The 27,610-nt window shown below is 33.3% G+C and overlaps 1 protein-coding gene across 1 annotated transcript; it reads right to left on the bottom strand.

The window, feature by feature from the left end:
* Positions 1-586: 586 nt before the first annotated feature.
* Positions 587-27,457, bottom strand: l(1)G0320 (signal sequence receptor subunit 1 l(1)G0320). The gene is made up of 9 exons (XM_035364238.2): positions 27,271-27,457; positions 19,905-20,005; positions 14,761-14,860; positions 12,923-13,050; positions 12,696-12,827; positions 12,524-12,603; positions 12,354-12,432; positions 5,566-5,668; positions 587-812 (listed from the first exon to the last, which is right to left on the bottom strand). The coding sequence occupies exons 1-9, from the start codon at positions 27,338-27,340 to the stop codon at positions 667-669; spliced, it is 939 nt and encodes a 312-aa protein (XP_035220129.1). The 5' UTR covers positions 27,341-27,457; the 3' UTR covers positions 587-666.
* Positions 27,458-27,610: the final 153 nt, after the last annotated feature.

Here is a 27,610-nt window from a genome sequence, read left to right as displayed (position 1 = left end):
TTCTCTCTGGAAAGGTACATTACAGGTTGTTACCATAGTTGCAGGAAGGATTGCATCACTTAACTAGTTATTTACTATTAAAGATTTCTACAGAAAAAGCATTTATCGGCATACCGGAAAACTATCATTTATTGGGTACTTCTGCTCATCTCCATCCTTAACACAAGGTAGGGATTATAAGCTATTCGTTAATTGTATACAGATCAACATTACTTATTTGCAGATGTGTCCATGACCTGCATTGTGCTACTCAAGCAACAGGCACTGTTGTTTGACAAGCATGACACCTACCAGAAATTTTGCCTTAATGTGTAACTCTGTGACTTCAAATATTGAAACCATGCAGGCTACTTTCTATATGCGATGTTCTGTAAATTGTAGGCAATTACAAAAATGTCACACTTTACACCTGTTATTGTTCTTGTGCTAGATATCTTTTGAAGGTTGGTTTCATGGTAACCATTGCTTGAGAAATTTGATAAACATTGGGATTTAACCAAAATTCTTTTTGGTTAAATAAATAATTCTCTCCAAACAAGTTTACCTGAGTCTTGTATGTAAATTCCCCATTTTTAAATGAAAAATGTTTAAAAAACCACATTCCATATTTTAATTAACACAAATTGGCAATACAACTTATGTTCAACTGCACATATATAAAATCTATCATTCATCTTTAACACCAACTCCTCGTTTTGCTCGCCTCTGATTGAATTCTTTTGGAGTTTGCTGCTTTGGAGAAGTCTGTGCATTTTTCTGATTTTGTTTTGGCTTTCTCGGTGATAACCGCTCAGCTCTCCGTGGAGATTTATCTGAAAGTGAATGAAAAATTATATGCAATTTCACTTTTTTAAATACTTTCAAGTTCAGATATGCAGTTACACACCTGAAATATCTATTGAAAATTTCCGAATACTAAATATGACAACAAAAATGGTTGTACTGGTATTTCTTTTAACATGCTTTTTCCATAATGTTTTTATACAGCTTATTTAATGGTTAAATATTGTTACGAATTTTGTATTTAGATAGATAATTTTAGTACAATTGCAAGTAAAATTGTTGTATTCCCCTGTATAAAAATGCAGGAGCACGTGCATTTTAACATTTGAGTAAATGTTATCTGGATAATTTGTATCAAGAATTGTATTGAAATTAAATAAATGTAATTGGCCATTATGTTAGCTGTAACCGTAATCCCATCCTCTTATTGCTTTCCAGTAATTTTCAGAAATAGAAAGTATGAGAAATATCGCAATCAATTAAAATCTATAAAAGTCCGAAGAGAGAAAGCACTTTAGTCATTTGCTTAGTTATTGTTGCAATTTTTTTAGTTCTGTGTGAACTAAGATATCTGAATTAGCTCTCTCTTTAGATATAACAATTTGCATTGAGTTATATTTTAACGTTTTTAGTAGTTTGAACTATAATTACTGATTGCACTGTGTGATATTGTGAACACTTGTATGAATATCTCTGAGGAAAATTCAAGCGTTCTGTTATATTTCTTTTGACTAGAATAAATATTATTAAGCTATTATCGGACGTGTGCATTACAAACCCGTATGCGTGCAACACTTTTTGGTGTTAGGAGTGGGATTGAATGCCAGTGATAAGAGCGATGGAAGAACAATTAAGGCAGTTGGTGGTTCAAAGAAGAAATAAAGGCGGGTCAAGAAAAGATGTAAGCTGGTAAGTAAATCTGACAGCAAACATCTTTTGACTCTTCTGGAAAACCAAAGGCTAGATTTCAAAGCTTTATCCGGTGCAATGGAGCTGCGCTTTGGCGAGGCTTCAATTAAAATCTCATCAACAGAAGTCTACGAAAACACTCCCGGAATTTGCCACGAATGTTGAAAGGCTGTCTCATCTCACCTTTTTGAAATGCCCGGCGGAAACCAGAGAACTCGTGTCCTTGCAGTACTTCATCGACAGCATCTGGGATCTTGAAATATAGAAAACCTATGAATGGCGGATGCCAAGGATTTGAAAAGCGCTCTGGTGTATGCCATGAAATTCGAGGCAGCCCAGCAAGCAACTCGTATAAACTGCTACCCAATCAGAGCTTGCTCAAATCCAGGAGCCAGTGGATCAAGTGACTGCTTGTTTAGATGATTTAACCACACAAGTCAATGCTTTGATACGGAACAGGAGTGAGAAGAAATTGAAAGTTGGAAATGTGATGCTTAAGGCCACGTACATAGGAATTGCAGAACACCCCTGGGCACAGAAAGTAAGACCATATCACGGAGCAGAATTTGAATGATAATGAGAAGCTCCTAAAAAATCGAAATTGATGGGAAATTAAATGTAAACATCACATTTGGAAGTTTGGCATACCATCACCTAGCATATGTAGCAGATATTACAGATTCTTACATACTCGGATTGGATTTCTAAGGAAATACATTTTTTCCTTGGACTTCAAAAACAACTTTTCAGTGGCAGAGAACATAACTATTCATCATAAGAAGGGATCTGCACCTGGAAACGCTGACACTTTGTCTGGAAGACTTTGCTCAGAAAGCTGTCAATATCATAATAGGGTTGAAGAGAAATACCAGCTGCTGAGTTCGGTTGCTCGACAAATTACACTAACATCGGCTGATTGAAAGCAGTGGAGTGATTATAAAGTCAGGAAATATATAAGCAGGAAGATGGCGACATTGAATCCATAATTTAATTGATGGAGTCTTCAAACAGAACACTTCAATCTATAGTTCTACAACAAAACGCTCTCTGGGACTCGCTCCATATTCAAAACGATGCATTTGTTGCATTTAGCAGTTTGTACCAGAAGTTTGAATTGGATGATGGAATAGGCTTTAGAGTGGCAGGCGATACTTCTGAGACCCCAGCGTCCTTAAACAACTGCACAGCAGCCCACTTCAGAATAATGAAGACTTTGTGAGCGTTTCTATTGGAGTAATGCAAAGGATGACGTGCAAAAGTGGTGCCAATCTTGCAACGCCTGTGTGGGTTGGAAAGGACTAAAGAGAAATGCAGCTGAGGAAAGCTACAACTTTACAATGTAGGAGCACCTTTTGAACACATTGTCCTTGATATTCTGGGATCTTTATCACAAACTGCTAAATGCAACAAATGCATCCTTGTTGTCATTGATTACTTTATCAAGTGGCCTGAAGCATAGCCTATGCCCGATCAAGAGGCTGTCACGGTAGCAGAGGTAATGATACAGCATTAGATGTCCAGGTTCTGAGTGCCTCTTCAGTTACATTCCGATAAAGGAAGAAATTTTGCATTGGCTGTAGTGAAAGAACTCTGTAAGCTACTTGGCATTGACAAAACTCGAACGACTCCATTATTCTTCAAAATATGGCATGGTAGAGAGGTTTTAATCGAACCATCCTTAACAACCTCTTGTTGGTGGTTTCCAGAAGGACAAGACAAGAAGCCTGAGGAGTACACCCAAGATTGGGATGGTCTTTACAGGTCCTAATCAGGCTGAATGTCATCATAGTTTGGATCCGTAATTCATCGAATTCTAAGCATAAAGTTGTTCATCATTAGTGTACTGTTGCGTTTTTTCCCCTTCTGACACCAGTTGTTATGTTATTTTCCTCCTCTACGTTCGTATGGGGTTTTAGATTTGGAGTGAATAACGATGATACTTGATGAAGTATCGAAACACACTTTATTTACCAATATTAATTAAGACGGCTCCAAAACACTTTTACAGTCGTCAAAGATCTACAATAAATACGCTGGAACAATCAGCGACACCGTCTTCACACTGTCAGGCAACAACGGTGGAGACAGCTTCACTGCAAAGCACCATAGTACAGCTTTCGACTCTCCTTGGTCGTTCTAGGAACTCCACGTACTCTCGAGACTCTCCACGCTACAACTTGCGATGCACTCAAACGACACACAGAGAACGGCTCCTGACTCTTCGGTTCAGTCATTCCCGGAGCTCAACACGCTCTCTCACCGATGCACTAAGAGACTCCTTCGGTGCACTCAACAATCAACTCAGCGCTAGACTTCGAGACATTCGCTCAATGACTGACTATCAGCTTGCCAGACGAAGCACACACTCACACTGACTGCGAACCAGCAGGGTTTATATAGCTTTCGGCTTGTGTTCGAGAACATTTTGGGTTAAACTGGTAAGAATTCATTCCAGAAGGTTCTCCATCCGTCCATGGTATATTGCCAATTTTGTTGCCAAATGTGGCAACCCTGCCTTTCCTTGCCATTTTTATGGCAACCCTAAAACTGCTTTGCGGGGAAGCTATCTCACTGCGCCTGTACATTTCGTAACAGTATAAGACTATGGTTCTATTTGTTTATAAATTTGTGCCCTCATTTACTGATTTAGTATTTAATTAAGTTATTTATTGCAATTGTTTGTTTTTGTAGTGTAATGTTTATTGCATCGATGCCATAGTTGTAAGTGGCTTCCAGTTCAGGGACATGCAGTTCTTGCGAAAGGGGCAGTGTTATGAATTTTGCATTTAAATAGCTAACTTTAGTAGAATTGTAATTAAAATTGTTGTGTTTTCCCATGCAATGTAGCATGAAGTAATAATTAAGAGAAAGCTATGTCAGAAAAGTAAAAATATAGAGGGCATGTGCATTTTAACAGTGAGTAAATGTTATCTCGGTAATTTGTATCAAGAATTGTATTGAAATTGAATATATGTAACTGATCACTATGTTAGCTGTAACCATAATCCTATCCTCTTATTGCCTTCTAGTAAATTTCAGAAGCAGAAAGTATGAGAAATATCTTGCAATTGACCATTTGAAATCTATAAAAGGCCAGAGAGAGAACGTTTTAGTCAGTTGGTTAGTTATTTTTGTTGTGATTTGTTTAGTTCCATGTGAAATGAGATATCCGAATTAGCTTTCTCTTTAGATATTAACGCTTTGCATTGCGTTGTAGTTTTATGTTTTTAGTCGAGGCATAACTACTGATTGCACTGCGCTATATTGTGAACACTTTTACGAATATCTGTGAAGAAAATTCAAGTGTTCTGATATATTTCAATAAGAATAAATTTTATTAACCTATTATTGGACTTGTGCATTTAGTCTATTACGAACATGTATGCATGCAACATGACTTTTTAATGCTCTACAAATAAACAAAAAGAAATGGCTTTTACTACTTTTTTTTTAAAGATACTGAATCTAAAAATGGTTGAACTTTTTTTATTCAATTTAACAGTTCAATTTTGTATTTCATTAGTTACTGGTTCAATCTATGGCAAGCTATGAAAACTGTTCATTTCAAAAAGTTAAAGCAGCTTCATAAAAAATCATCAACAAGAAACTGCACTTTAATCATTGGTAGCTAAATGAGGAATGAATAGCATTTTACAGCTTTGCAACTTGTAGACCTTTAATTAAACTCATAGGTCAATAACTAATATCCACCTTAAAAATTTGTGTATATTCATGCCTACATTTTCATATAAAACACTTAACACTATATGAAAAATACTCATGCTCAGTGAAAATATATTATATAAATAAGCAAACATTTTGAAGGTATTTTATTATCACAACAAATTTATTAACAAAATTATAAGCACTTACTAAGTTCATTTAAAGTTTCTTTAGGCAACCAGTCATAATCTACATCATTTTGATGATTTTGAGTCCCTGTTTCAATTTTTTGGCCTGAAGATATTTTCTTTCTCTGAAAATAAAATTAAGTGTTGATTTCTATAATTCAGGCATTAAAATATTTCCATTACAGATAGAAACAGTAAAATATATTTAATTTTTTGAAGTATTAATCTCATAGATATCTTTTGTACCTACAACAGACATAGTTAACTTTGCCAGTCTTGTGGCAGCATCTATAATTTGTAATAATAATGAACTACTCCTGGTCTACACAGTGTAGAGTTGCTGATGGCTAAGCCTGCTAATAGAAGGCACAGTCGTTGTCCGTAGTCACTGTGCTCACACTTGGGTTTAGAAATTGGAAACTGCTGATCATAACTTGATGCTTAAATCAATCAGTCCAAAACAGTTGCATGGACCAAAGTGACTGCTTTTTACTCAGTGGCAGGGTGTGCCACAAGCATATTATTGCTCACAATACAAAAAAAGACATCATTCTGGTCTCCATGGACTCATTGGCACAAACTGTGCAAGCTGTTTATCATATTAAGGTGATGGGAGGATGTTAAAGTAGTAGTTTGCTCCAAATTACTGTAGTCTAGATAGCCATTTTGGCTTGACTGCCTTGAACATCAAATTATGCAACCCAAATTCTGAACTTAAATGCAAACAAAGCAGCTAAGGACAGCAACTGTTGTAGGTGACCATGAGACTGGTAACTGGCAAAGCCCTAAAAACCAGTAGTTGGCACCAAACTCCCATCATTGAATACTCACTGGAAATCTTTACTTCTGTATATGTATGTTACGTTATGCACAAAAGACAAAACAAGCACATTTAACCATATATCCTAATAAGATATTGCAGGCAAACTACTAATCAATCCTGTCAGCCTACAGAATAATTTCACTACAAATCTACTGCACAAATAAGACTTCACAGTCTCAATTCATCCAAGCATGCAGCAAGTTTCTAATCAGTATGCAAATAATTTAAAATTTTCTACTGAGCCGAGATCAGATGCAGGATTTTTATAATATAATTTGAAAGATTATAATCAAAACTGTGTACAGCAAATACAGCCAGCATTCTTTTGCTAATTATGCTGGATGTCCCAAATGTAAATTTCACTGTTAAGTGAATCACAGAAGCTAATTTTAGGTGAACCCACATGAAACAGTTCAGAAGCCCCTATCATCAATGCCACATTGCTCACAACTTTCACTGTGGAATGAATTTTTTTTCATTCAGAATACGCTGATTCTATGGAACAAGTAAATAGCATCTATTTATTTTCCAGTTGCACAGTTTCATGATGCTGAACAATGAGATGAACTACCAAACATGACAAATTAATTAACCATTTCCCTTACAAATTTTTTTGAAAAAAATTGCAAAAAAATCATCACATTTTTTATTTTATTATTAAACACAATGAAACGAAACAAATCAAAATATGTTGGTTTTAAGTTGAATTTTTAAATGTGCAAAAGCATTTAGTTTTAATACTAGTTTACTATCCCAAGTTATCTCGGGCAAACGAAAAAAAGTTAAATATTAGTCTTTGTATGATAGTTTTTGAAACAAGGGACAACACAAAGTGATACCTGACATTCTATACCGGTATCTGGTCTCTTTTCTTACTGGCTTACCAATGGAATCTCTTTAACGGGAGCACAGAGTACACTGTCTCGTTGGATTTGATTTTAAAAAAAAAATTTTTTTTCCACTTCTTCATAATCACTATCTGAAAAATCATCGCTTTCGCTATCTTGCATTATCGCCATTATTTTATTTTAATGCATGTATCCTTCCTTATACATTACTAATCCACAAGTCGACATATACTATACAATAGGGAAACACGTGACCAGTCCCTCCAAAAAAACCGTGCAACCAACAAAACTTGGCAAACTGCCAATCAAAGCTGAATATTTCTGTTCATTTCCTCTAGGCCGAGTAAAACCTTGATAAAACAAATCGTACTAACAAATACTGCTTCGCACGAGTTTTCACGGGATAATAATTAAATGCAATATATATAAACCTCAGATAACTCGGGATAATCAGGCAGGCGGTTAAAACTAGACTGGGGCTCCATATCTGATCGCAGACCACTTTATGAACCTTGTCCTTAATGACTGACTGATGTTTGAATCTGAAGTGCTCCAATCCAGCAGTTTCTAATTGTGATGAGGTTTCCACAGTAAACTATGTACCCTGTATTTCAACGTGCTTAGGCGAAAAATAATCATTTTATGTTAAGAAGCTTTTGCCCCTATCTTATGTATCATATTTGGACTTAGTTTATTTATTTGGTGTTTCTCTGAAGATACAGTGCATATTCAAGAATATAATTATTAGTCTAAATCAGGGCTGTGGAGTTGGTAGGGAAAATGACAGACCCCCGACTCCCTCATATATATGTAAACATGGGTTACAGCTTATTTTTTTACTATAAAAGAAGTAATAGATGCTACAGGAAAAAAATTGATGGCATAGCAAATTATTTATATTAATTAGAATTTATTATGAAATAAAAAAAAACTGGCATTGGTTATTTCTAAGAAGTAGTATAGCTTTGGCAAGATTTTCTTTGTTGGAGGGCCATAGATCCGATTTGATAAACTTCAGAACTGAGAAGAGTCTTTCCACACTAACTTGAATAGGAGAAAGAGCTATTACTGTTAGGGCTACTTCTTTTAACTTTTCAGTATAGACTTTTATAAGTTCTAAAAGAGGTGTCTTGCAAGTGCAATCATATTTCTCTATTTCTTCAAAGGCCGTGTAGAAGTTTTGTATTTTTCCATTTTTATATCTAAAGGCTCTTGTTTTTTATTTTCATTCGCTTTGGCCTTACCCTTTTCAATATTATCCAAAAATATTTCTCAAAATCTAATTCATCAATGGAAAAGGATGATAGAGACTCAATTGCAGTGTCTGCCATTTGACTGTCCTGATTCGAATTTTTCAATTATTCTGAGAATAATTTCATTCTTAATGAAAGTTCACAGATGACTTTCTTTGCCTTTTTAATTAGTTTGTCATCCAAGAAAATTAGGCGTTTCGAATCTCCATATATTGAACCCAGCAAGATCTCATTGTCTTGCAAAGTAGTTTCTCTTTCCTTCATTGAAGAAATGATTCCTTCTGCAATAAACCTCCATTTCAGAAAGAACAAGCATCCCATTCTTGCCTCTTGCCAATTCTTCAGATTGCAGCTTTTTTGTGGCTATATACAGTATAGCAAGAAGAGTTTCCAATTCTGCAAGATCATTCCAGTTTGTTAGTGAAACATCAGGGTTATCTACATCTCCTAAAAAAGTTCTTAATTCTAAAAACCTCTTTATCATCAAATATGTACTTCTTTATCGCATTGCTTGATCAATAATTGTTCCTTTTCCTGTTCACTTCCTAAGAATGGCATCAATTTTAGGAGTTCTTGCTGCTATCGCTGTTTACCTAAATTTACCAGTGAGATCTGTAACTAAATAATTCACTGATGGCAAATATCACATCCATCCTCCTTCCTTATATTTATTTATTAATAGGTCAATAAAATAGAAAACTATTTATTAATGTATACAGTCCATAAATAAAAATAATAATTCAGCTTGTCATGAATTTTTTTCAAATCATTTTAATTTCATTGCAAATTTAAACTGTCCAACGAAAACTGGAGTCGGAGTCCACCTGTTTTTGACTCCTTTTACCCCAAAATCTGTCTGACTTCACAGCCCTGGTCTTAATGCAGTTTAACATTTCAAGTTGTTTCTTATACTGTATTGGCTACTTTCTAATCTCTTGCCAATACTGGTAGATACAAAAAAGCATGTAAATCATTTGCATCCAGCTAATGAACAAGTACCAAATTGCTAATGTCTCATATTTTTAAGATAGTGTGATTTCATTTATTCCACACTGTTTACCTCCTTTCAAACTCAATAAGATTGCATGCTCAACCAATTATACTGGTATAAGATACTAAAATACTACTAGTAATAATAATATTAATAATTTTTTTTTTAATAAACAGAGCAGTTGTAGCAGTTCCATCTTTTAAAATTCAATTTACAACATTTTAAAAAAATCTAGCAAATACAAATAACTAATGATATATATTTTAAAAACTAATCCAATGCATTTCAAAACACACAAAAATGTTCTTTTTCCATGCAGCATCTGCTTAATATGATCTTAGATTTTAAAAAGGATCAATCAGATTGACATTGTTTATACATACTGTCAGATAGTGGTTGGCAACTGCATAAAATAATTTCTTACTGAGAGTACATAAAATGAAATCCTAAGAAGTAATTCAATTTAAAATTAGGTTTTGGATTATTGAGCAAGATTACTTTGCAGCCTTGCCGCAACTTACTGTAGTTTTACACGTATTCTAATGAAAGCTGCTTTAAAAATACTTAAATACAAAAAATTAACTAAGAATAACCAAAAAAAGTAATTTTATTATTTTTTTGTATTTGTTGAAGAAATTCCTATTCATAAGGTCTGGGAAAATAGCCTAAAATTAATGGGAATTTGTGTAACAGTAAAATTACTTCTTTAATGAAATACACTACAGTCTACAGGGCTGCCACTCAATCAGGAGAATGAAATTCCCTTATTTTCCAGGTGTGTTTCAAGAAAATTCCAGGCTATATTATTACATACTATCTGCGTAGGGCATGTTGGCTGTGCTGAGGGTAAATTTATTATGGTATCACTTGACAATGCAAAAATTTGCCAACTATACACATAAATATAACCCACAAAGCATTACTATTATAACAATTGTATAATAGCAGTTGTTTTCTCTATGAGGATTGAGATTAGAATCTGCCCAATCGGGATTAAAAAATGTCTTTTCTGCAGACATTTTGCAGTTAAAGGAAGAAAGAAATCTATTTAATGATATTTTAAAATAAATTTAAGTAATTTATATTTATTTAGCAGCATACATAAGGAAAAATTATATGCACTAAATTTGGTGAGATAGTAATTTCATCATACTGCTAGAATTAGTTTCACAAGGTCAGAGAAAATTGTCTGAAATCTGAAAGTATTATTAACTAATAAGAAATAAATTTAGAAGGAAGAAGCCTCATTAAATGATACAAATAACATTAAAATAAAGTTCGATACTTAAAAGATTAAAAGCTGAATTGCAAAAATCGACAGTATTTTGGAGAATATAGGTATATTAAATAGTTAACCTAAATGACTGATTTTTTTTTTTTTTTCATTTTACTGCAAAATGACAAATAAGGCATCTCAGAAAAAAGAAAAAGTTTTGATTTTTTTTTATCTCATATAAAACGCAAAGATTTTGTTTTATATGAGAATGGCGAAGGAATGAATTTATTTTTGTTCGCCATGCACTGCACATGCAAATCTATAAATTCTTGAGGTTACTGAAAACGAAAAGATGCTGGAAACTTGCTTTGCCTTTCTAAAAGACAATCTGACTGACGCTGCGAAAACTGGATCTACGCGAGTTGTCCGAATGACACTCACACGATACATAATTTTCCAAGAAAGTGATTGCTTCCAACATTGGCATTAAAATTGCTTTTTTTGGGGATTGAAGTAGGAAATCCCCTCAACTTTTCCGATTTTTTTGATCAGCTTTCGAATTTTCTTCCTTGTTTTTTGGGTAGCATGGCAACCCTGAATCTACTTACAAGAAATTTTTTATCTGCTGCATTATAATACTTCATAACTCTTTGTAGGAGCAACTGTCTTCTCTCAAGGAAGTGGTGTTTTCACTGAACATTCCATCATAAAATGCAGTTAAAATATTTATACAAATGTTTTATCTGCACTGGACTCTCCAAAGTAACACTGAAAAAAATTTCATAAAAAGTATGTCTAAATACTTCAGCCCAAAACTTCACAATATCAATTTCTTCTGTTTCAGCATAAGAGCAAAAACAACTTTTCTGAATAAGACAAACTTAAGTTTGCTAGGAGAAGAAATTTAACCCCTCAATGAATTTCTATATAGTCTAGAAGTTGCAAATTTATATAATCATTGAATGATATATTAGTTTTCAAACAAAACTGAAGAAGATTTTGATTTTACAGATTTATTCATTATAGTCTACATTTTTCAAATCCAGAAATTCTGAATTTGATAAAGTAAAAAAATTCAGAATTTTGGCTGTATCTGGACTACAATCACCAGTGAAAAAGAAATGATTACACCAATTTCAAATAACGTATTTCTTCAATCCTAAGATACTCCATACCTCTCTATATTAAAGTCTTAATGGAATGCAATTTAAAATTGCTCTTTTCGTTGTGCTTTGGAAACAGCTGTCATGGTCATTTTAAAAAGGTTTCTAATTATGCAGATTATATTATGAGATAATACAGGTGATGCAGAAGTGTAACAGTGTGCATGTAATGCAGACTAAAATTCTGATAGTGATCCAGAAGGAAGCATGCCTGTGATAAGTAATAAATACCATACTACTGATAAAGGGTGACTATTTTTGTTATTAATAATAAAATTCAATATAGCAAAAGTATTTCATTTAGCAAAACTAATGATGTATTCTAGTATTATATTTCATGTAATCACTTTTGTAACATTTAAGGGTCTTTCCCTTTTGGTGATACTTAAAGGGCATATCTTAGATTAAAGAAAACATGAAATTATAAGTAATATTTAAAACAAGCAATATATAATTAAATTTTCACTTAACTATCACATGTAGCAAAAGGTCTAAGGTGTAAAATTTCATACATACCGTAAATGAAACTAAAAATTGCTGTATTGCAACTAGAATAAGAACTGCACAAGCTGCTAGCAAAACATACAAGAAAAACCTAGAGACAAAATATTAAGAAAATTAATTTTTATTCAGAATTGGAAAGACTTGTTGGTTTTAAATATATATATATATATATATATACATACGTTTCTCCATCAAGGGATTCTTCTATTTCTACTATGGTGATAGTTTCATTAAATACAGCATCTAAATACTGACGACCGTCCTTTGAAACAAAATTTATAAAATTATAAAGATATTTTGATTCTCTATGAAATGCAAAAACCATTCATTGTACAAGGAAGAAAAAATACCTACAGAATCTTTATAATACAAGTTAACAACTAAGCCAAAAGGACGGGAACTATATGTTTCACTGGTATAAAATGCATAGTAGAGAGAGATTTCTTGCTTTGGCTTAACAACTCTATTATATGGAATGGTGCTGAACTGGAGGAAAAAAAGGAAAAAAAAAAAAAAAAAAAATGTGTGACAAATACAAAAAAAATTGAGAATTTCATTTCTTTACAACATCAAAGCCTTACGTTTTGAATGTGGAAAGTGAAATCTAATGGGTAGCGGAAGGATGCATCCATAGCTTCAACTGTAAAATCTTTTGAGCCTCGATTTGCAAAACCAACCAAGAAATGGACATCTTTTCCAGCAGGTAATTCTAAAGAAAGGAAAAAAGAGTGATTTCAAACAATACACACGAAAAACTGTGATATCAACGATAAGATATTTATAAATATTCAACTTATAATAAGCAGAAAAGAATTCATGAAAGAAGCCTGCTGTTAAATCTGTTAACTGATGTTATAAAATACAATAATCTTCCTTGTTAAGTGTTTCACACTTAGCTGCCAAGATAGGCAAAGTTAATCAACTATCTGTAACATGCAAACTTCAAATGTCACCAAAGACTTATACGACTCTGATACTGAACTGCCTCCATAGAAACACTTTATTACATGGTTAATGAATAAATTACTCTAAAATAACTAAAGCAATATTTAACAAATCCCTAGGCAGCATGAGATCTTCGAATATAAAAAATAAAATGATATTTTATATCCATCAAAAGCTCTCGAATATTGCAGATGTTAAGGTAACAAGAATCAGGTTCATATTCATAAATTTGCAATAGTAGTTTTGAGGTTTAAATACAGAAGAACCTTCTTCAGTTGCAGAAGTGCAAATGACATGAAGGAAATCATGCTAAGGACACTATCTTTTGATGAAAAATGAAAACTAAAATAATTTGCTCAAAAGCTGAGGGTAAAAATAGATTGCAATTGGGATTGTTAACTATAAATGAAAATGAAAGATTTTTTTATGACTGTGAAATGCTTCTAGAAAATCTGATTTATACATGGAAGATATTTTTTGATAAGTTTCAATTGCAGAAAAATAGAAAATGCTGAAAAACAATGTTTGGAGACAGACAATTTATGTGTTTCTTTCTCCCTACCTTATGTCTCGCATTTATGCAAAATTTTACAGCTCTCTGAGTTCAACCAATGTAAATGAAGCACTGCTGGCAACAACCCAAAAGTAGAATTTCTATAAAATGCACACAATTTTATAGCTAATTGATGAAAAGAAAGGAATGATAACAGAATTCTTATAATCTTCTAAAAAGGATAGACTGCATTTCGACATGTTGAGAAGAAATTTCAACTGCTTGGTTTATGCTAGGCAAAAAATCTATGTCAACAGCAACTGCTTTTAGTTCAGTTTTTGATCAAGAGCCAATTTAGAGAAACAAGCAGAAGCCTTTCTCTGAAAGTTCTTCAAGAACTTTTATCAGAAGAACTGGATATTTACATTAAACATATAAAAAATTACTTTCCCCCCCCCAACAAACAGCCAATCACATTGGTCATTTTGCCATCTCACCACTAACAGCTATGCATTAAGACATACCACTGAAGGCATCTGATGTACAACACCGATGCCTCTGGTATCAAAATCTGGCCACAGTAACCACTGCCTTTAACCAATATATCAAACGAGATAGCTAGAAAAAATCCATGCAACCAGCTCAAAATTTTAGTATTCAGTGGTCTCAGATCTCTGTCATTAGTGTTTAACAGTTATTCACTTTGAAAATCTACCTTATAACCAACCATTCACATTCATATGAAAAATTACAAAAATTCTCTCTGCAATAAATTGTTATTTTTAATTCATGCTAAGCAACATCATCAGCTTTCTTGATTACAAAGCTGTTGCAGATAAATCTAATCCATGAAAAGATTTACCATGCAACTTTTCATAAAAACTGAATTTAATACTTCTGTTTTACTGTATATAAAAAGATAATTTTTATATTACAGCCTTTTCTAAATACATAATAAAAACCTAGAAGTAACATTCTCACCTAATCCTAATCCAGCAGGTTGCGTAAAGATAAAGGTCGTATCGGCATCAGGTGAAGTTTTCAGAGCAGTGTCATCAGACTCTTCATCCAATGCATCACCCTATATATAAAGCAAAAATATCTGATTAAAGAATAAAAAAAAACTTTCTTAATAGAAACATAAAAATCTGAAAGCTTTCAGATCTTATTTCTGCCCCAAAGGAGCATTTTTTTAAATGTATTGTGTGCTACTTTTATTTATTAAATATCATACTCTTCACACTTAAATCACGACATTCAATTTAACAGCAATATCACAATATTTAAAAACAGCATATTTGCAGAATTTCTGATAGATAGTCTCGTGCTGCAGATAAAGATGTTTTTTTCCATAACATGTAGCCATTGCTCGCTTTGAAATCCTAGAGTTTGTTAATAAAAATTTCGTTAAGTTTTACAGAATACCCAGCTGTAGTAAGATAGCTTCCCTGTAAAGAGGGGTTAGGGTGGTAAGGTTGCCAGATTTGGCACAAAATCACCCATTTGGTGACAAAATTGGCGATGTGACACAGATGGAGTGAGAATATTCTAAATCGAATTCTTACCGGTTTTCCCAAGAATGTTCTTGAAGGCAGGTTAAAAGTTATATATACCCTGCCTGTATGCAGAGTAGAGAGTATGTTAAGTTTAGTAGCAGTGTTTTGAGTTCAGAAATTAGTAAGAGAGTGACTGAACCATGTCGGGAGCTGTAATTTAGTACTTTGCTGTGAAGTTGTAATCTTCTCATAGCCTGAAGGCTGCGTTTCTGACTGTTTCAATGTTTGCATAGTTTTTCGATGAACTGTAAACCTGTCTTTGGAACGGTCCTGCGTAATACTGGTGAATAAATTGTGTTTTAATTCTTCATGAAGTTTTGTCGTCAATCACTCCAAATCCACGAAGCCATAGAACACAACAAATAGCATCAGAAATGGGGTTTGTGAGTGAATGCCATGACCTGCCTGAAGAAGAAAGCCATAGCGGAGGAAATGAAGGATTTGATAGACTTGTTTGCAAATGTAAAAGCTTTACTAGAAGAGATGAAAGAGAAAAGGAGAGTTAGTGATCGAAATAAAATCGTCTCAAGAAGAAATAAAAGCCAGACAAGAAAAGCTGCAAGAGCAAATCCAACGGATGGAAGTGAAGCAAAAGAAGATTAGAAGCAATTAGAAGCAACATCTTGGAGTTTAGAGAAAAAATTGCAGCCAAAATAGAAGATAAGGAAATGAGAGTAGTGACATCTGAAAAATTAAGGGATGAAATGAAGGACATAGCTGGTGAAGTATCAGAAAAAGATCAAGAAATGTAGGATGAAACATCTAACACGACTGAAAAAAGAAAGCGAAAAGAAGAAAAAATGAAAGACAGGAAAGAAGCTTTCAATTCTCAATTGCCTGAAGTGGTTTGGTTTGGCTTATTTAATTATGGCAAAGCACACTAGGGCTATCTGCCTAAGGGGAGGGATGCCTTCGTGGAGGACTTTCTTAGGAAAACTGGCTCGTATACACGTTGTGCATGCGGAAAACCACGAAAACGCCCATGCAGCCAGCCTGTTCGCGAGATTTGAACCACGAACCAGTGTTCAGCGACTTTACCACTCGGCCGCTGGGGCCATTGCCTGAAGTGGAAATGATAATACTGTTTGCAAAGATGAAGAAATAAAAGAAGTGGCTAGTAAAGCATCTGAAAGAGGTGAAGAAAAAATTCATGGAAATAAAGGTTCTAAAGAGCCTAAAGAAAAGATGGAAGAAATTGGTAGAAACTGACAGCGAAATTACAAAGACACAGCAAGTATACAACCATCTGAAAATTCATGTGATGCAGGTATGAGAGAAGCTGATGTACAGCTTAAGCAGTGTTCTAGTATTGCAAGAAAATATATCCACTTCACAAACTGTGTGTTTCATAATACAAGTTATAGAGACACAGACTTGATTCTGAACTACCATACTGTTTGTAAAGAATCAGATTCTATTCATAACTCTAATGAAAAAATCAGAACTGGTTTTCAGGAAATGGAGGAATAAACATGTACCAATTGCTAAAATTACCGAGGTGAACTGTACACATGACACAAATACACTAGAGTGGTGAGCAAAAACGTGGTTGAAAAATCTGAATCTTCACATTGTGATATGCAAAACAGAAATACATCTGAGAATTGCAATGAAAAAGTAATTCATCCATGTATAACTTAATGAAAAGCCCGAGACAGAAATTCATTCTGAACTTTATGTAATTTAAAATTGTTGTGTGGTTAATCTGCATATATAACGTCTATGTGCGATGGGGCATGAAAGGTGAGTCTTTTGCTTCGCAGCAGGGGAATACGTTGCTTTTACATCTCTCAATTTATAAAAAGCTGGCTGATTCAGTTCTCTGAGAATCTGCGAATTATTTTTTGTCGTGTAGGACTGTATAAGTTAGGTAAAAACCATACACTTCCTTCGAGGTATAAAATAACAAGCATATCATATGGAAAGTTCCAGCTATTCCTTTCTTTAGATGGAATCATCTGTAAATCAAGCATATTAATGATAGAGTTGCTTAAGCCATGAAACACTGGTAGTATGTAGCAAGTTCCTTTGTAATGACTGTAAGCTCTGAACTGCATGCGAGTCCCTCAGTGTATTATATAAAAGACGTCCCTTATAAAGTCCCCATGCAGCCATTGGTTCCTTTAGATAGAAACCCTAGTTCCTTCTACCATAATTAACTTAATTGATCAGTACTTTTGTATTGGTTAAGTTAGGTGATTTAAATATAGCAAAGCAAAGAAGAACTATCTGACTAAGGGTTGAAATTCATTTGTGGGGGAACTTTCTAAAAGAAATAAGACTGTATTCACATTACACATGGGAAAAACCAAATTGGCCATGAATACAGCCCGTTTGCTTGGGTTCAAACAATCTCAAACTACCAGTATTCAGTGATTTAACCACTTGGATGCTGGAGGGACACTTTCATATATTTTCAAAGGGTTGTTAGCTTATATTTATAATGCCTTTTATAACTGCTTATAGTTTTACCTTTTTTAAATTTTTGGCCTTGAAAACAGCCCTAGTATTTTTTATTTGTGGCTCTTTTTCTTAACTGAGGTATTCAATCCCGCTAAGATTATTATAACAAGTAACATTATCATTATCGGAATTATTAGAAAAATGCTCCCGTAATTTGACAAAAACTATTCATTAAGATAATCTTAGTGGAACTGTGCAGTGGTTTTCCAGCTTTATGAAGTTGAGAATTATATACATATGTCGAAGATGAAGCATATACCATAACAATTGCTTTTTTCTCCTCCCGGTCAGTGAATGAATACTTTAATTGCTTTTCACGTCAAGAGTGGGGGTGAGGTCGGGTTTGCTCGAATTTGCAGTTTCGCCAATAATGCCAAAAAAGAGGGGGGGATGTCTTCCTGCTGGTCATCGAATGATTGACACGATTTAGCAAATTTTTAAACAAAAAGCTGGATGCAACTTAATCCAGCGTTTCACATATCTTTTTTCCTTCCGTTCTCTTTGTTCAACAGTATTCATATTTCATGGTGTTTTTTTTACAATATTACTTCTCAGAATAGTAGAACTATATTCTACGGTGGATGCATACACTCTCTACTATATCCAGTGTTCTCAAGTTAGATTGACCTGCAGTATAGTAGTAGCAAAGTGTAGAAATGTGCATCCCCAAATAAGTTGCACTTGGAGAAAATGTCTAGAAGGAAAACAAAAAGACTGTTTTGAAAAGATTTTAAAAGCAGATAGCTAAATGGTATCCACTGGCGTAAAAATGTAAATATTGTCTGGATTGATTTTCATTACTATTGTTAAAAGTAATAAAATGACACATTTGGCTAGCTTTTATTTACCTTTGATTTTACATTACTTTAGAAACCTTGCACCTCAGAACTAGTTTATGAACTGCTCTAAGGTAACAATGACAACATTTTCTTTCCCAAATAAGTGCAATTCTCTTTTTAAAAAAATCAAAACAGGTTGATGTATACATGGAGAGATGTGGCAGTTTGCTCTGCAATTTTCATTTTTTTTTAAAGTTAAATCAGATCAGTGCACATGAACAGAAGAGCAGGAAAACGGAAAGTTATTTTTTTATTATGGACGTTTGCTCTGCTTTTAATTTAGTTAATTTATTATTATTTTATGAAATTTTGAGTGTTTCATTATGAATGTTAGCTCTGTGTAATTTTACCGATTCATCATATATGTTTCTTGCATTTTTGATTTTGTTAATTCATGACTGTTTAACGCCACTATTTTTTTATATATTGTTGCGTGCGTACAGGTTTGTTTGAATTGAATGTACAAGTCCGATGAAAAATGAACAAAATTTATTATTATCACAACAAAAATGATCAATTTTCCTCAGATATTCGTTCAGCGTTACAATATCTCACAGTAGTTATCTTTTAACTACTCAGATGTTCAAGAGAACTTAATTCAAAACAGCTAGAAAAAGCTAATCTGCGAATTCACTACAGTCAACAAGAGCAGTTTTCTAAACAAACTCTTAAAACAACAACGAATTGAGAGGCCTTCCTCCTTTTATAAGATTTTAAACCGTGCGTGAGAATTTTCTCAAAATCAAAAAAAGAGATATTTATTTATTAAATGCACATGCTCTTGTATTTTTAATTTTCTGGCTTAGCTTTCCTTTAATATTCGTCACGTGCTACACTGCACATCAAATAAAACAATTTAATTTATAATTCAACATTAGCTATTTAAATACCAAATCTGTAACAATATTACCATTTTCCATATGCTAAGTTGCCAACAACTGGAGATTTTGTTGGATGGTTGGGTGGATGATGTGACAGTACCATTATTTTTGTTATCATAATTTTGTTCAAACTCTATGCCAAACTAAGACAGCTTTTTTGACACATTTAAAAATTTATTTTCCATTTTTTTTTAAACTCTAAGCTCACACCTACCCGTGTAGTGTTAGTGTAGTTTTTTTTTAATAACAAGAATGCATATATGAATAAATTATCAAAAGAGATGTTCAAAGTTGAAACACCTCATTTATTAAGAATAAGGGGGAAAAGTAGTTATCCTGCATTGATGATATTTATCAATTTTCACTCAGCTAGAATTTTCACTGACCTTGCCTATCACAGCACTATCTGAATCTGGTTGTAAATCTTCTACATCTGCTTCCGATTCTTCATCATCGTCAGGAATGTCAATATCAGCATTTACAAATCCTGCAAATGGTAAGATTGGGAAAAAATTAGACATATGATAAAAATAAATTATAAAATACAGAATAGACAAAACATGTCCAGAGGCAAATCCCCAATATAAAATGGAAATAACAGACAGAACATAACACTTTGACTGAAAAACCAAAGTTATCATAGGCATTTGTCATAATCAATGCAAAGTTTTTCATAATTTTTATGCAGTGCTTTTAATGATTATTATCAATTATTAATATAGAATGCTATCACACAATGCAAACATCAAGATCAAATCTATATTTACAAAATAAAAAGATTTTTCCCAAAATAACCTGTCCCTGTGTTATGCACATTTACCCTGAAGTTCCATATAGTTCTTGCTCTTCAAGCTGTTGTTCTTGTTCTGACAAGCTGTTGTAATTACATTTTGGATTGCATCCTTGAGTTCAGCAGTTATCTAAAACTTGAATAGAAATTGTAGAAATTTCTGTTTTCAGATGTTCCCCCATAAAATAAAAATTACAAACTTTGTCTTCTGGTATATGTACTGGCCATGTCCATGTCCATGGGAGTATCCCCATGTGGTGAAATAAGGTTATGAAGAGAAGATTCCCCCATGATTTATATAGGTGCTCTCTTGCTGCTCAGTGTCCAACATACTTTAGTGTTACACAAAGTAACTGCAAAATTACCATTTACATAGTTTTGCATTGATAATGATGATACACCATGCTCTTTTTATTTCAGTAACAGAAATATGTCTTGTACATTTTATTATTTACATTCCAGATTAGAGATCGGGATCGTTTTTTTGCAAACAGGCCCGAGCTACTAAAGAGCTATTGCCAATACGATTTCGGTTTGCCCTAGGGCACTTGCAGTTGTTAAGTAAATAGGTACATTACCCCCACCACTTAAGCGAAAATACGAAGCTTAGCAAAGTCAAGGGTTGAGTAGAATCAATAATTAGCAAAAATTAATTAAATTAATACGATTTTGGTAACCGACAAACAGTAAGGAGATAAAGATGATTCGTCAAGGCCAGTCACGTGGGTGGTCACCCACCCAAGTGACTGCTGAGTTTTTGTCGTTAACCTTTTCCCGTGGGCTATAGGGGCCAATTTCGAACGTATTTTGGCCATTTAGTCACTTATTTTAAATGAAAGAAACAGAAAAACAAATCGACAGGATCTTGCTCTTCCTAATCCATATTAAGGAGTAAATTTTAAATCTCCATAGTTTACTGAAATTTCTTGAGACGCATTTAAAGTAATGAAAGTGTGGGACATATATGTCCCAGCCCCCGGGAAAAGGTTAAGTCCAGAAGGCTGTGAAGAATACCATTTTTAAAAAGTCCAGAAAATTTCATCAGCGTGAGTGCTGCATTAAATTCTGTGGCTAACTCCTCTGGAGATTTTGCGTTTCAGATTTTTTGTGTCTGAGAAAAAATTTTTCATAGAAAATTTCTAATTTTTGGGTCTTATAACCATACTAAGGCATATTTAGTTTCTGTAGGGAAAGGCTTAAGTTCACTTTGAAGTTTCGCAGAAATCTTCGAAATGGTGTTTTCATTAGTTATTGCAGTTTTTAAAGTCTGTGGAAAATCGGCTGAAGTTGGGATCAATTTTCTTTTCAAAACGTCTTTTGAATGCTGAACATCCATGATAAGAAGATACATGAGATTCTGAGCAGAAAATACAAGTTGGCTTTTCTTTAGGCTTTAAAGTGCATCGATTGATTCTGTGCATTTTTCCACATTTACAGCATCTTTCAGGGTTATGACATAGATTTGGAAGTGTCCAAACTCCTGGCATTTAAAGCAATGTATTATTCTCTTTTTTGGATGTTAGTTTTCTATTCTGATGTTGATTCCAAACATATTATTGAGATGGTGAATAGCATATCCAGCGTTCGTTTTCTGTAGTTCGAGTAAAAAGATTAGGAGTTTTTCAAAGTTATTCTTTGCACTCCTGGAAATTGTTTTACTTTTAAAATAGGAAAATCACATCTTTTAAGATCCTGCAATACATTTTCTTCCTTCATGGTTTCAGGGAGGTTTTTCATTACGACTTTCAAAAGTTTCTCAGTTGAGATTTGAAAAGCATGAAAGGGGATTTTCTTGGCTTGTGATAAGAGAGCAGCATCACAATATTCTTCAATTTTCTTAATGTTTACATATAAAAGCCATGCTTTCATATCTGCTTCAATTTTGTCTGTACAAACTTTCTGCAAGAGTTCTCTTACTTCCAGCCAATCAATGGCGTTCTGCTTAAAAACAATGGGGGGGGAATTTCCTCTTCAGTTGAATTGATTGTGTTAGCTTCTGTGTTCGATGTTAGTTTCAAATCCATTTTTGGGAGGGATTTCCTTGATTTCTTGGGTTACTTTTGGTTTTGCTGTCTTTTTTGGGGTGAGCCATTCACCAGGTTTATTGGTTTTCGCTTCAATAGCGATCTCCATTTCGGTTTCGTCTTTGCTTTCTTTATCAGTTTTCGTAGAATTTTTCTGGGCATGCAGTCTTTAGGGAAGCTACATATTTTTCATTGATTTTAGGGATGTTCTTTTTCAGGTCGGAAGTTGCATCTTCGACTGATTTGCCTGTGAGGGTATGGATTAGTTCTTCAAATGATACTTTGTTGGCCTCTTGGATTGCTTGTTGAATTTTTTCCGGGAAATCAGTGTGTTGAGTGGTTTTAGATCTTTTCAGTTCAGGAGTTGATTTGGTGTGCTTCCTCTTACTTTGTTTAAGAGGTTTTTCGTCTTTAAGGAAGTGTTTTTTTTTTTCCTTAAACTTGGGTTGTGTCCGTTTGATCGAGTGCTCATAGTCAGTTGAATCATTGTCAGGTTTGGAGTGCGTCCTACAAAAAGGCATTTTTCGCTTACAAGAAGGTTTAGAACTCTAAAAATAAAATACTAAATGTTTTCACTGCTCTGCTGACTGCCTACTTTACTGGGTCAAAGATCCTCAACATAATGTGAATTTAAATAGGGAAGGTCCAATGGTACTCTTCTGTTATCAGGACAGATTCAGAAATGTATGTATGCACGCGTGTAGGTGCATATATGTGCGTGTATACACACAAATACATGACACATGCATACATTTCTGAATCCGGTCCGGATAACAGAAGAGTACTGGTCCAATATACATAACGGCATATATTATGAACACCAACTCCTTCAGAAACTATTCTACTTCAACAAGAAAATTTAATATCTTGGTCACATTTATGCAAGAGAACCAAAAGTTCTGCTAATAACTATATTCTATAACAAAGGGATTTCCTGGATGACATTTAATGAACATTCATGTATCTAGGATTCTTTCAATATAATATGATATCAAACTTTTAAATATTACTGCTTCAGTTCGTCAGATGCTAATCAAAGCATTACTTGGGAACGGTCAACATAGTAATTTTTAAGACAATTACCTTCTTTTGAGATTAGAAGAAAGGTACGAGTTGAAGCAGAACTGGCACCTTTGCACTCCTGTTGATATATACTACAGTATGAAGACAATCATTAGTCAGGATAATCCAACATTTTAGGCATGACCAATGTTTATTTATAATTTGGTGTTATTGCCACAAAAATTTAGCAGCACAACTGACCTATGAATTTTGCAATTCAACATAGTCAAGCTCTGGGCTAACCTAGAAGCCAATTTTATGGAATATATTTGGAGCATAAAATAATAATTGTTGGAGCATAATAAAACTGTGCTTTGCATGTGCAATCTACAAAAAATATTACCTGATAACCACGATCAACCAAAATCTGCTTCAGAATCAATATGCTGGTCACATCTGCAATAGTTTAATACTTCTTAAATGACTGTTCTCTAACTGGAGAATTTCCCAGAGAACAACATTTACAAAATCTGGGCAAAAATTATGGCAAAATAAAACAAATCAGTCTGTAATCTCTAGTTATAATTCAACATGTTAATTATTTGAACTGAACACCATGTGAATTGCTCAGCTATTACACATTATTTGATAAACATTCCCCAGGAAGCAACAGATGCCCATACGAGTACACGACAGAACCATATCCTTGCATACTTCCACTAATGATGATTGTATATCAGTTTCTTAAACTGTGGGTCGCGACCTGCAGCAGGAGGTCGCCAAAAATTTTAGCAGTTTTGATATTTCTCTAACTTATTATAGTAATTTTACTATTACCAAATATTTTTACACAATGTATCTGAAAATAGATAAGGATAAGACAATATAGACAAAGGAAAAACAAAAACGTTTTGACGCATTCTTTTTAAAATACAGTCAAAAGTCTTTAATCCGGACCTCAAAGTTACAAAACTTTCTGCGCATGCGCATAATACCTTTACACATGCTCATAATGTTCATGCATGCGCATTTAATGTATAACAGATGGTATAAGCTAAGCTAAAATTATCTATTTCAGTTAATGTTACAGATTGCGTTGTTCCTTAATCTTCGAATTGGATCCGGCTTATTATTTTTTGCAGACTGTTAGAGCAATTTTATAAAAGTAAGCTTGAACTTTCGATTATGTCAAATAGAATTTCCGATTCTGGAGCTGTCAAAGGATCTACAAAGTGAAAGCATGTTTTGATGTCCATTAAACAAAAAGTGGAATTGCTGCAAAAAATGGATAAAGGCATGAAGAAAGCGACAGAGAGGTGATTTGTTTCTCTAACCATTCCGAAATATGTTTATCATCACACTGCTCTGCGGGGGAAAGGGGGATGTCGCGGCAAGTAAACAAACAAATAAGCTTTTTTTTTTTGTAAATTGTGATACCCTTTAGATCACAATTGCTCTTTACTTCATAAATTACGATTTCATATTTTTAATTGTATCATTTCTGCATGACATCTTACCAGATTTAAATTGATGATCTATAATCCGGAATCGCCGAAGTCCCGACGAGTCCGGATTAAAGACTTTTGACTATATAAACTTTCATTTTACTTGCTTTGCACATGATGCTATCAATTTGTCTGTTACTTATTTAAGATTTTCACAATGTTCTATGTGCTAAAATTAGAAATTAAAGTTAATGACCTAAAACTGCAATAGTATATTACAGTACAAGTGAAAAAATTGACAGTTTCACAAATGCATCTTTAGGCTTTGCACAATGCTTATGGGAAACGACAAAATTTTCACAAATATTATGGAGTCCAGGGGTCACGACTGAAAAAGGTTTAAGAACACCTGCTGGCTCTAGTATAGAATTGGGTGCTCCTTCGATTAGCAACAAATTTTATTAAATTTTGACAATGAAACCTCATTTCTGGTTACCATGATGGTTTTAGCTTCCTGATTTTCTCTTTTAAATGAAAATAGATAGATGTGTACATGGACAAAGTTAAGGCAGAGCGCAATGCCTAGTTTGTGCAATTCTCTGATGTTTTTTTAAGTGAAAATAGATTCATGTGTACATGGACACAGCGTTTGTGAAGTTCTTTGATTCTTATTTTGTTTTTGTGTGGCGGCCATCTTGAAATTGTGCCTTCCTGGCACCAATCTTGGCATTAAAAAAGGATCGCCAAATTGCAAACTTTTACCATCCTGATATAAATCATACTAATATGCAAAAGCTAAGGAATTTTATTTGCTTAATTAATGAATTCATGGCTATCTAGTTTTAACTTCATTCCTTATATAAAATTTTTATGTGACTGAACTATTTTTCAAAGCATGCAAAGCGTATATTAAAAACTACTTTGGAACTATTATGTAAATTTTACCAAGATTTTAATCTATATGATGTCTTGATATTCTTTCTACAGGCTACACAACAAAATATATCGCATATGAATTTCTATAAGCTTTTATCCTTAAAGCAAAAATATTTTCACTGTAATTTCAGCTTTTAAAATGAGTACATATTATATAAGCAACCGACATATTTTTGCTCTTTGAGGAAGAAGAAACTTGCTCGGTGTCCTTCAAAATGTTTTAATAATAACAACCAAAGATTAAATTTTCGGTACTTACATATTAGTACAATCACTTAGGCCAGTTGAGCAGTTTTTTATAGAAGAAAAAGGTGACTCGGTGAATTTTTAAATTACAACTCACAATGGATGTGGTTTCCCAAATAACTGTTATACATATGATAGCCTGAGTTTGGCGACTTCTGACAATGTGGTGATTTTTACTAAGATGGTTGCAATAATACGCAAGTATAAACTTTTACTTAATTTCAGATTTAAAATTGGCATGTTTTCCTTCCATATACAGTATTAATAAACACAGGTTGATAAGAAAATATCACTAACTACATATTGACATATGATGTTTACATACTGTCAAACCTGCTTCATTCAGTTGATGCAATTATATTTGTGAAAATTTTTTCGATTTAAAACAGAAGAAAGCACCTAACAGATAGGAGTAAAGAATTAATGCTAGTAATGAATAAATTTTACTGAAAAGGCATTACATCATTATATTAACACTCAAATAGAAGAGAAAAATATATCTCAGTTAATTACATTTTGAAAAATAACACAACGAAGTCTGGGGTGAAAATTTTGCAGAATCCTTTTCAAGGAACTGATATTTACATTACCTTTCATTCCAACTACTGGAATATAATTGCTAAAAAATATGAAAACCAATGTGTCACCAATAGATACACCATTTTTGAAAAACTACAGCTATATCACTGTTTGAAAAAATAATATAGATAGTTTATCAGGATTAAAAATCTCTTTAAATCTTTATAAATCTCTCTAAAATACTGTCTCATTTTGAAATTCGCTAAAGATTATATATGAGGAAATAAAGTTTCTCAGGATTGAAAATCTCGTTAAAATAATGTAACATTTTGAAATTCGCTAAAGATTTAATATGAGGAAATAAACAATTCACAGTTCAATGCACAGACATTTACTATTTATCTGACTGGTTTAACCAAGGAGGTCTATTCTAACCTCCTTGGGTTTAAGTAAATGCAATAAATGAATCGATTTTAATTTAACTGATTTCGATAATTTAAAAATAATAACGAAAGTCAAGATGCCATAAATTATATTAATATATTAAAAGCTGCAATCCCTTTAAATGCGGCGAATAGGTCCCTTTAAAACTGAATTTCAAAAAATTCTAAAAATCGAAACTTATTAGTAAATACTTTTAAATTAAAACATGTAAGGTTTATTTGTAAACGTTTACTAACACAAAAAATTTTACGCTGCATCAGCCACGTCATTAAAAATATACTGAGAAATCAAACTTGGAAACTAGATTACAAACATACAGATATCATTATACAGCATAAATACTTGCCGTTGCTAGTTGAATATATCACAACAGGTAAAATTACAAGAAACAATACAACAAGTTTTTTTAGAATCATTATGAATTAATTTAAAAGTTGAGCAACTACGCGTTTTATGGATTATTACAGATTCTCATTTCTTAACCCACTACTTAGCGTTCACAACTTTTCGCCGCGTTTCCCACATCTAAGATCAGGCATAATCGAAAATCAAATTAATCGATTGAATCGATTTAAAATATCGAAATGTGGAATATCGAAATAACAATTAATCGAACTCGAAGTTTCGGTCATTAGTTCTTTATTTTATATTAAATTTTAAATATTATAGATATGCGAATGATAGCA

Source organism: Stegodyphus dumicola, chromosome 1, assembly GCF_044657685.1.
Source record: "Stegodyphus dumicola isolate Sdum_Otavi_A_Nest chromosome 1, ASM4465768v1".
NCBI classification, from domain to species: domain Eukaryota; kingdom Metazoa; phylum Arthropoda; class Arachnida; order Araneae; family Eresidae; genus Stegodyphus; species Stegodyphus dumicola.
Note: the sequence above shows the minus strand (reverse complement) of the source record. Positions and strands in the feature narration are given on the sequence as shown.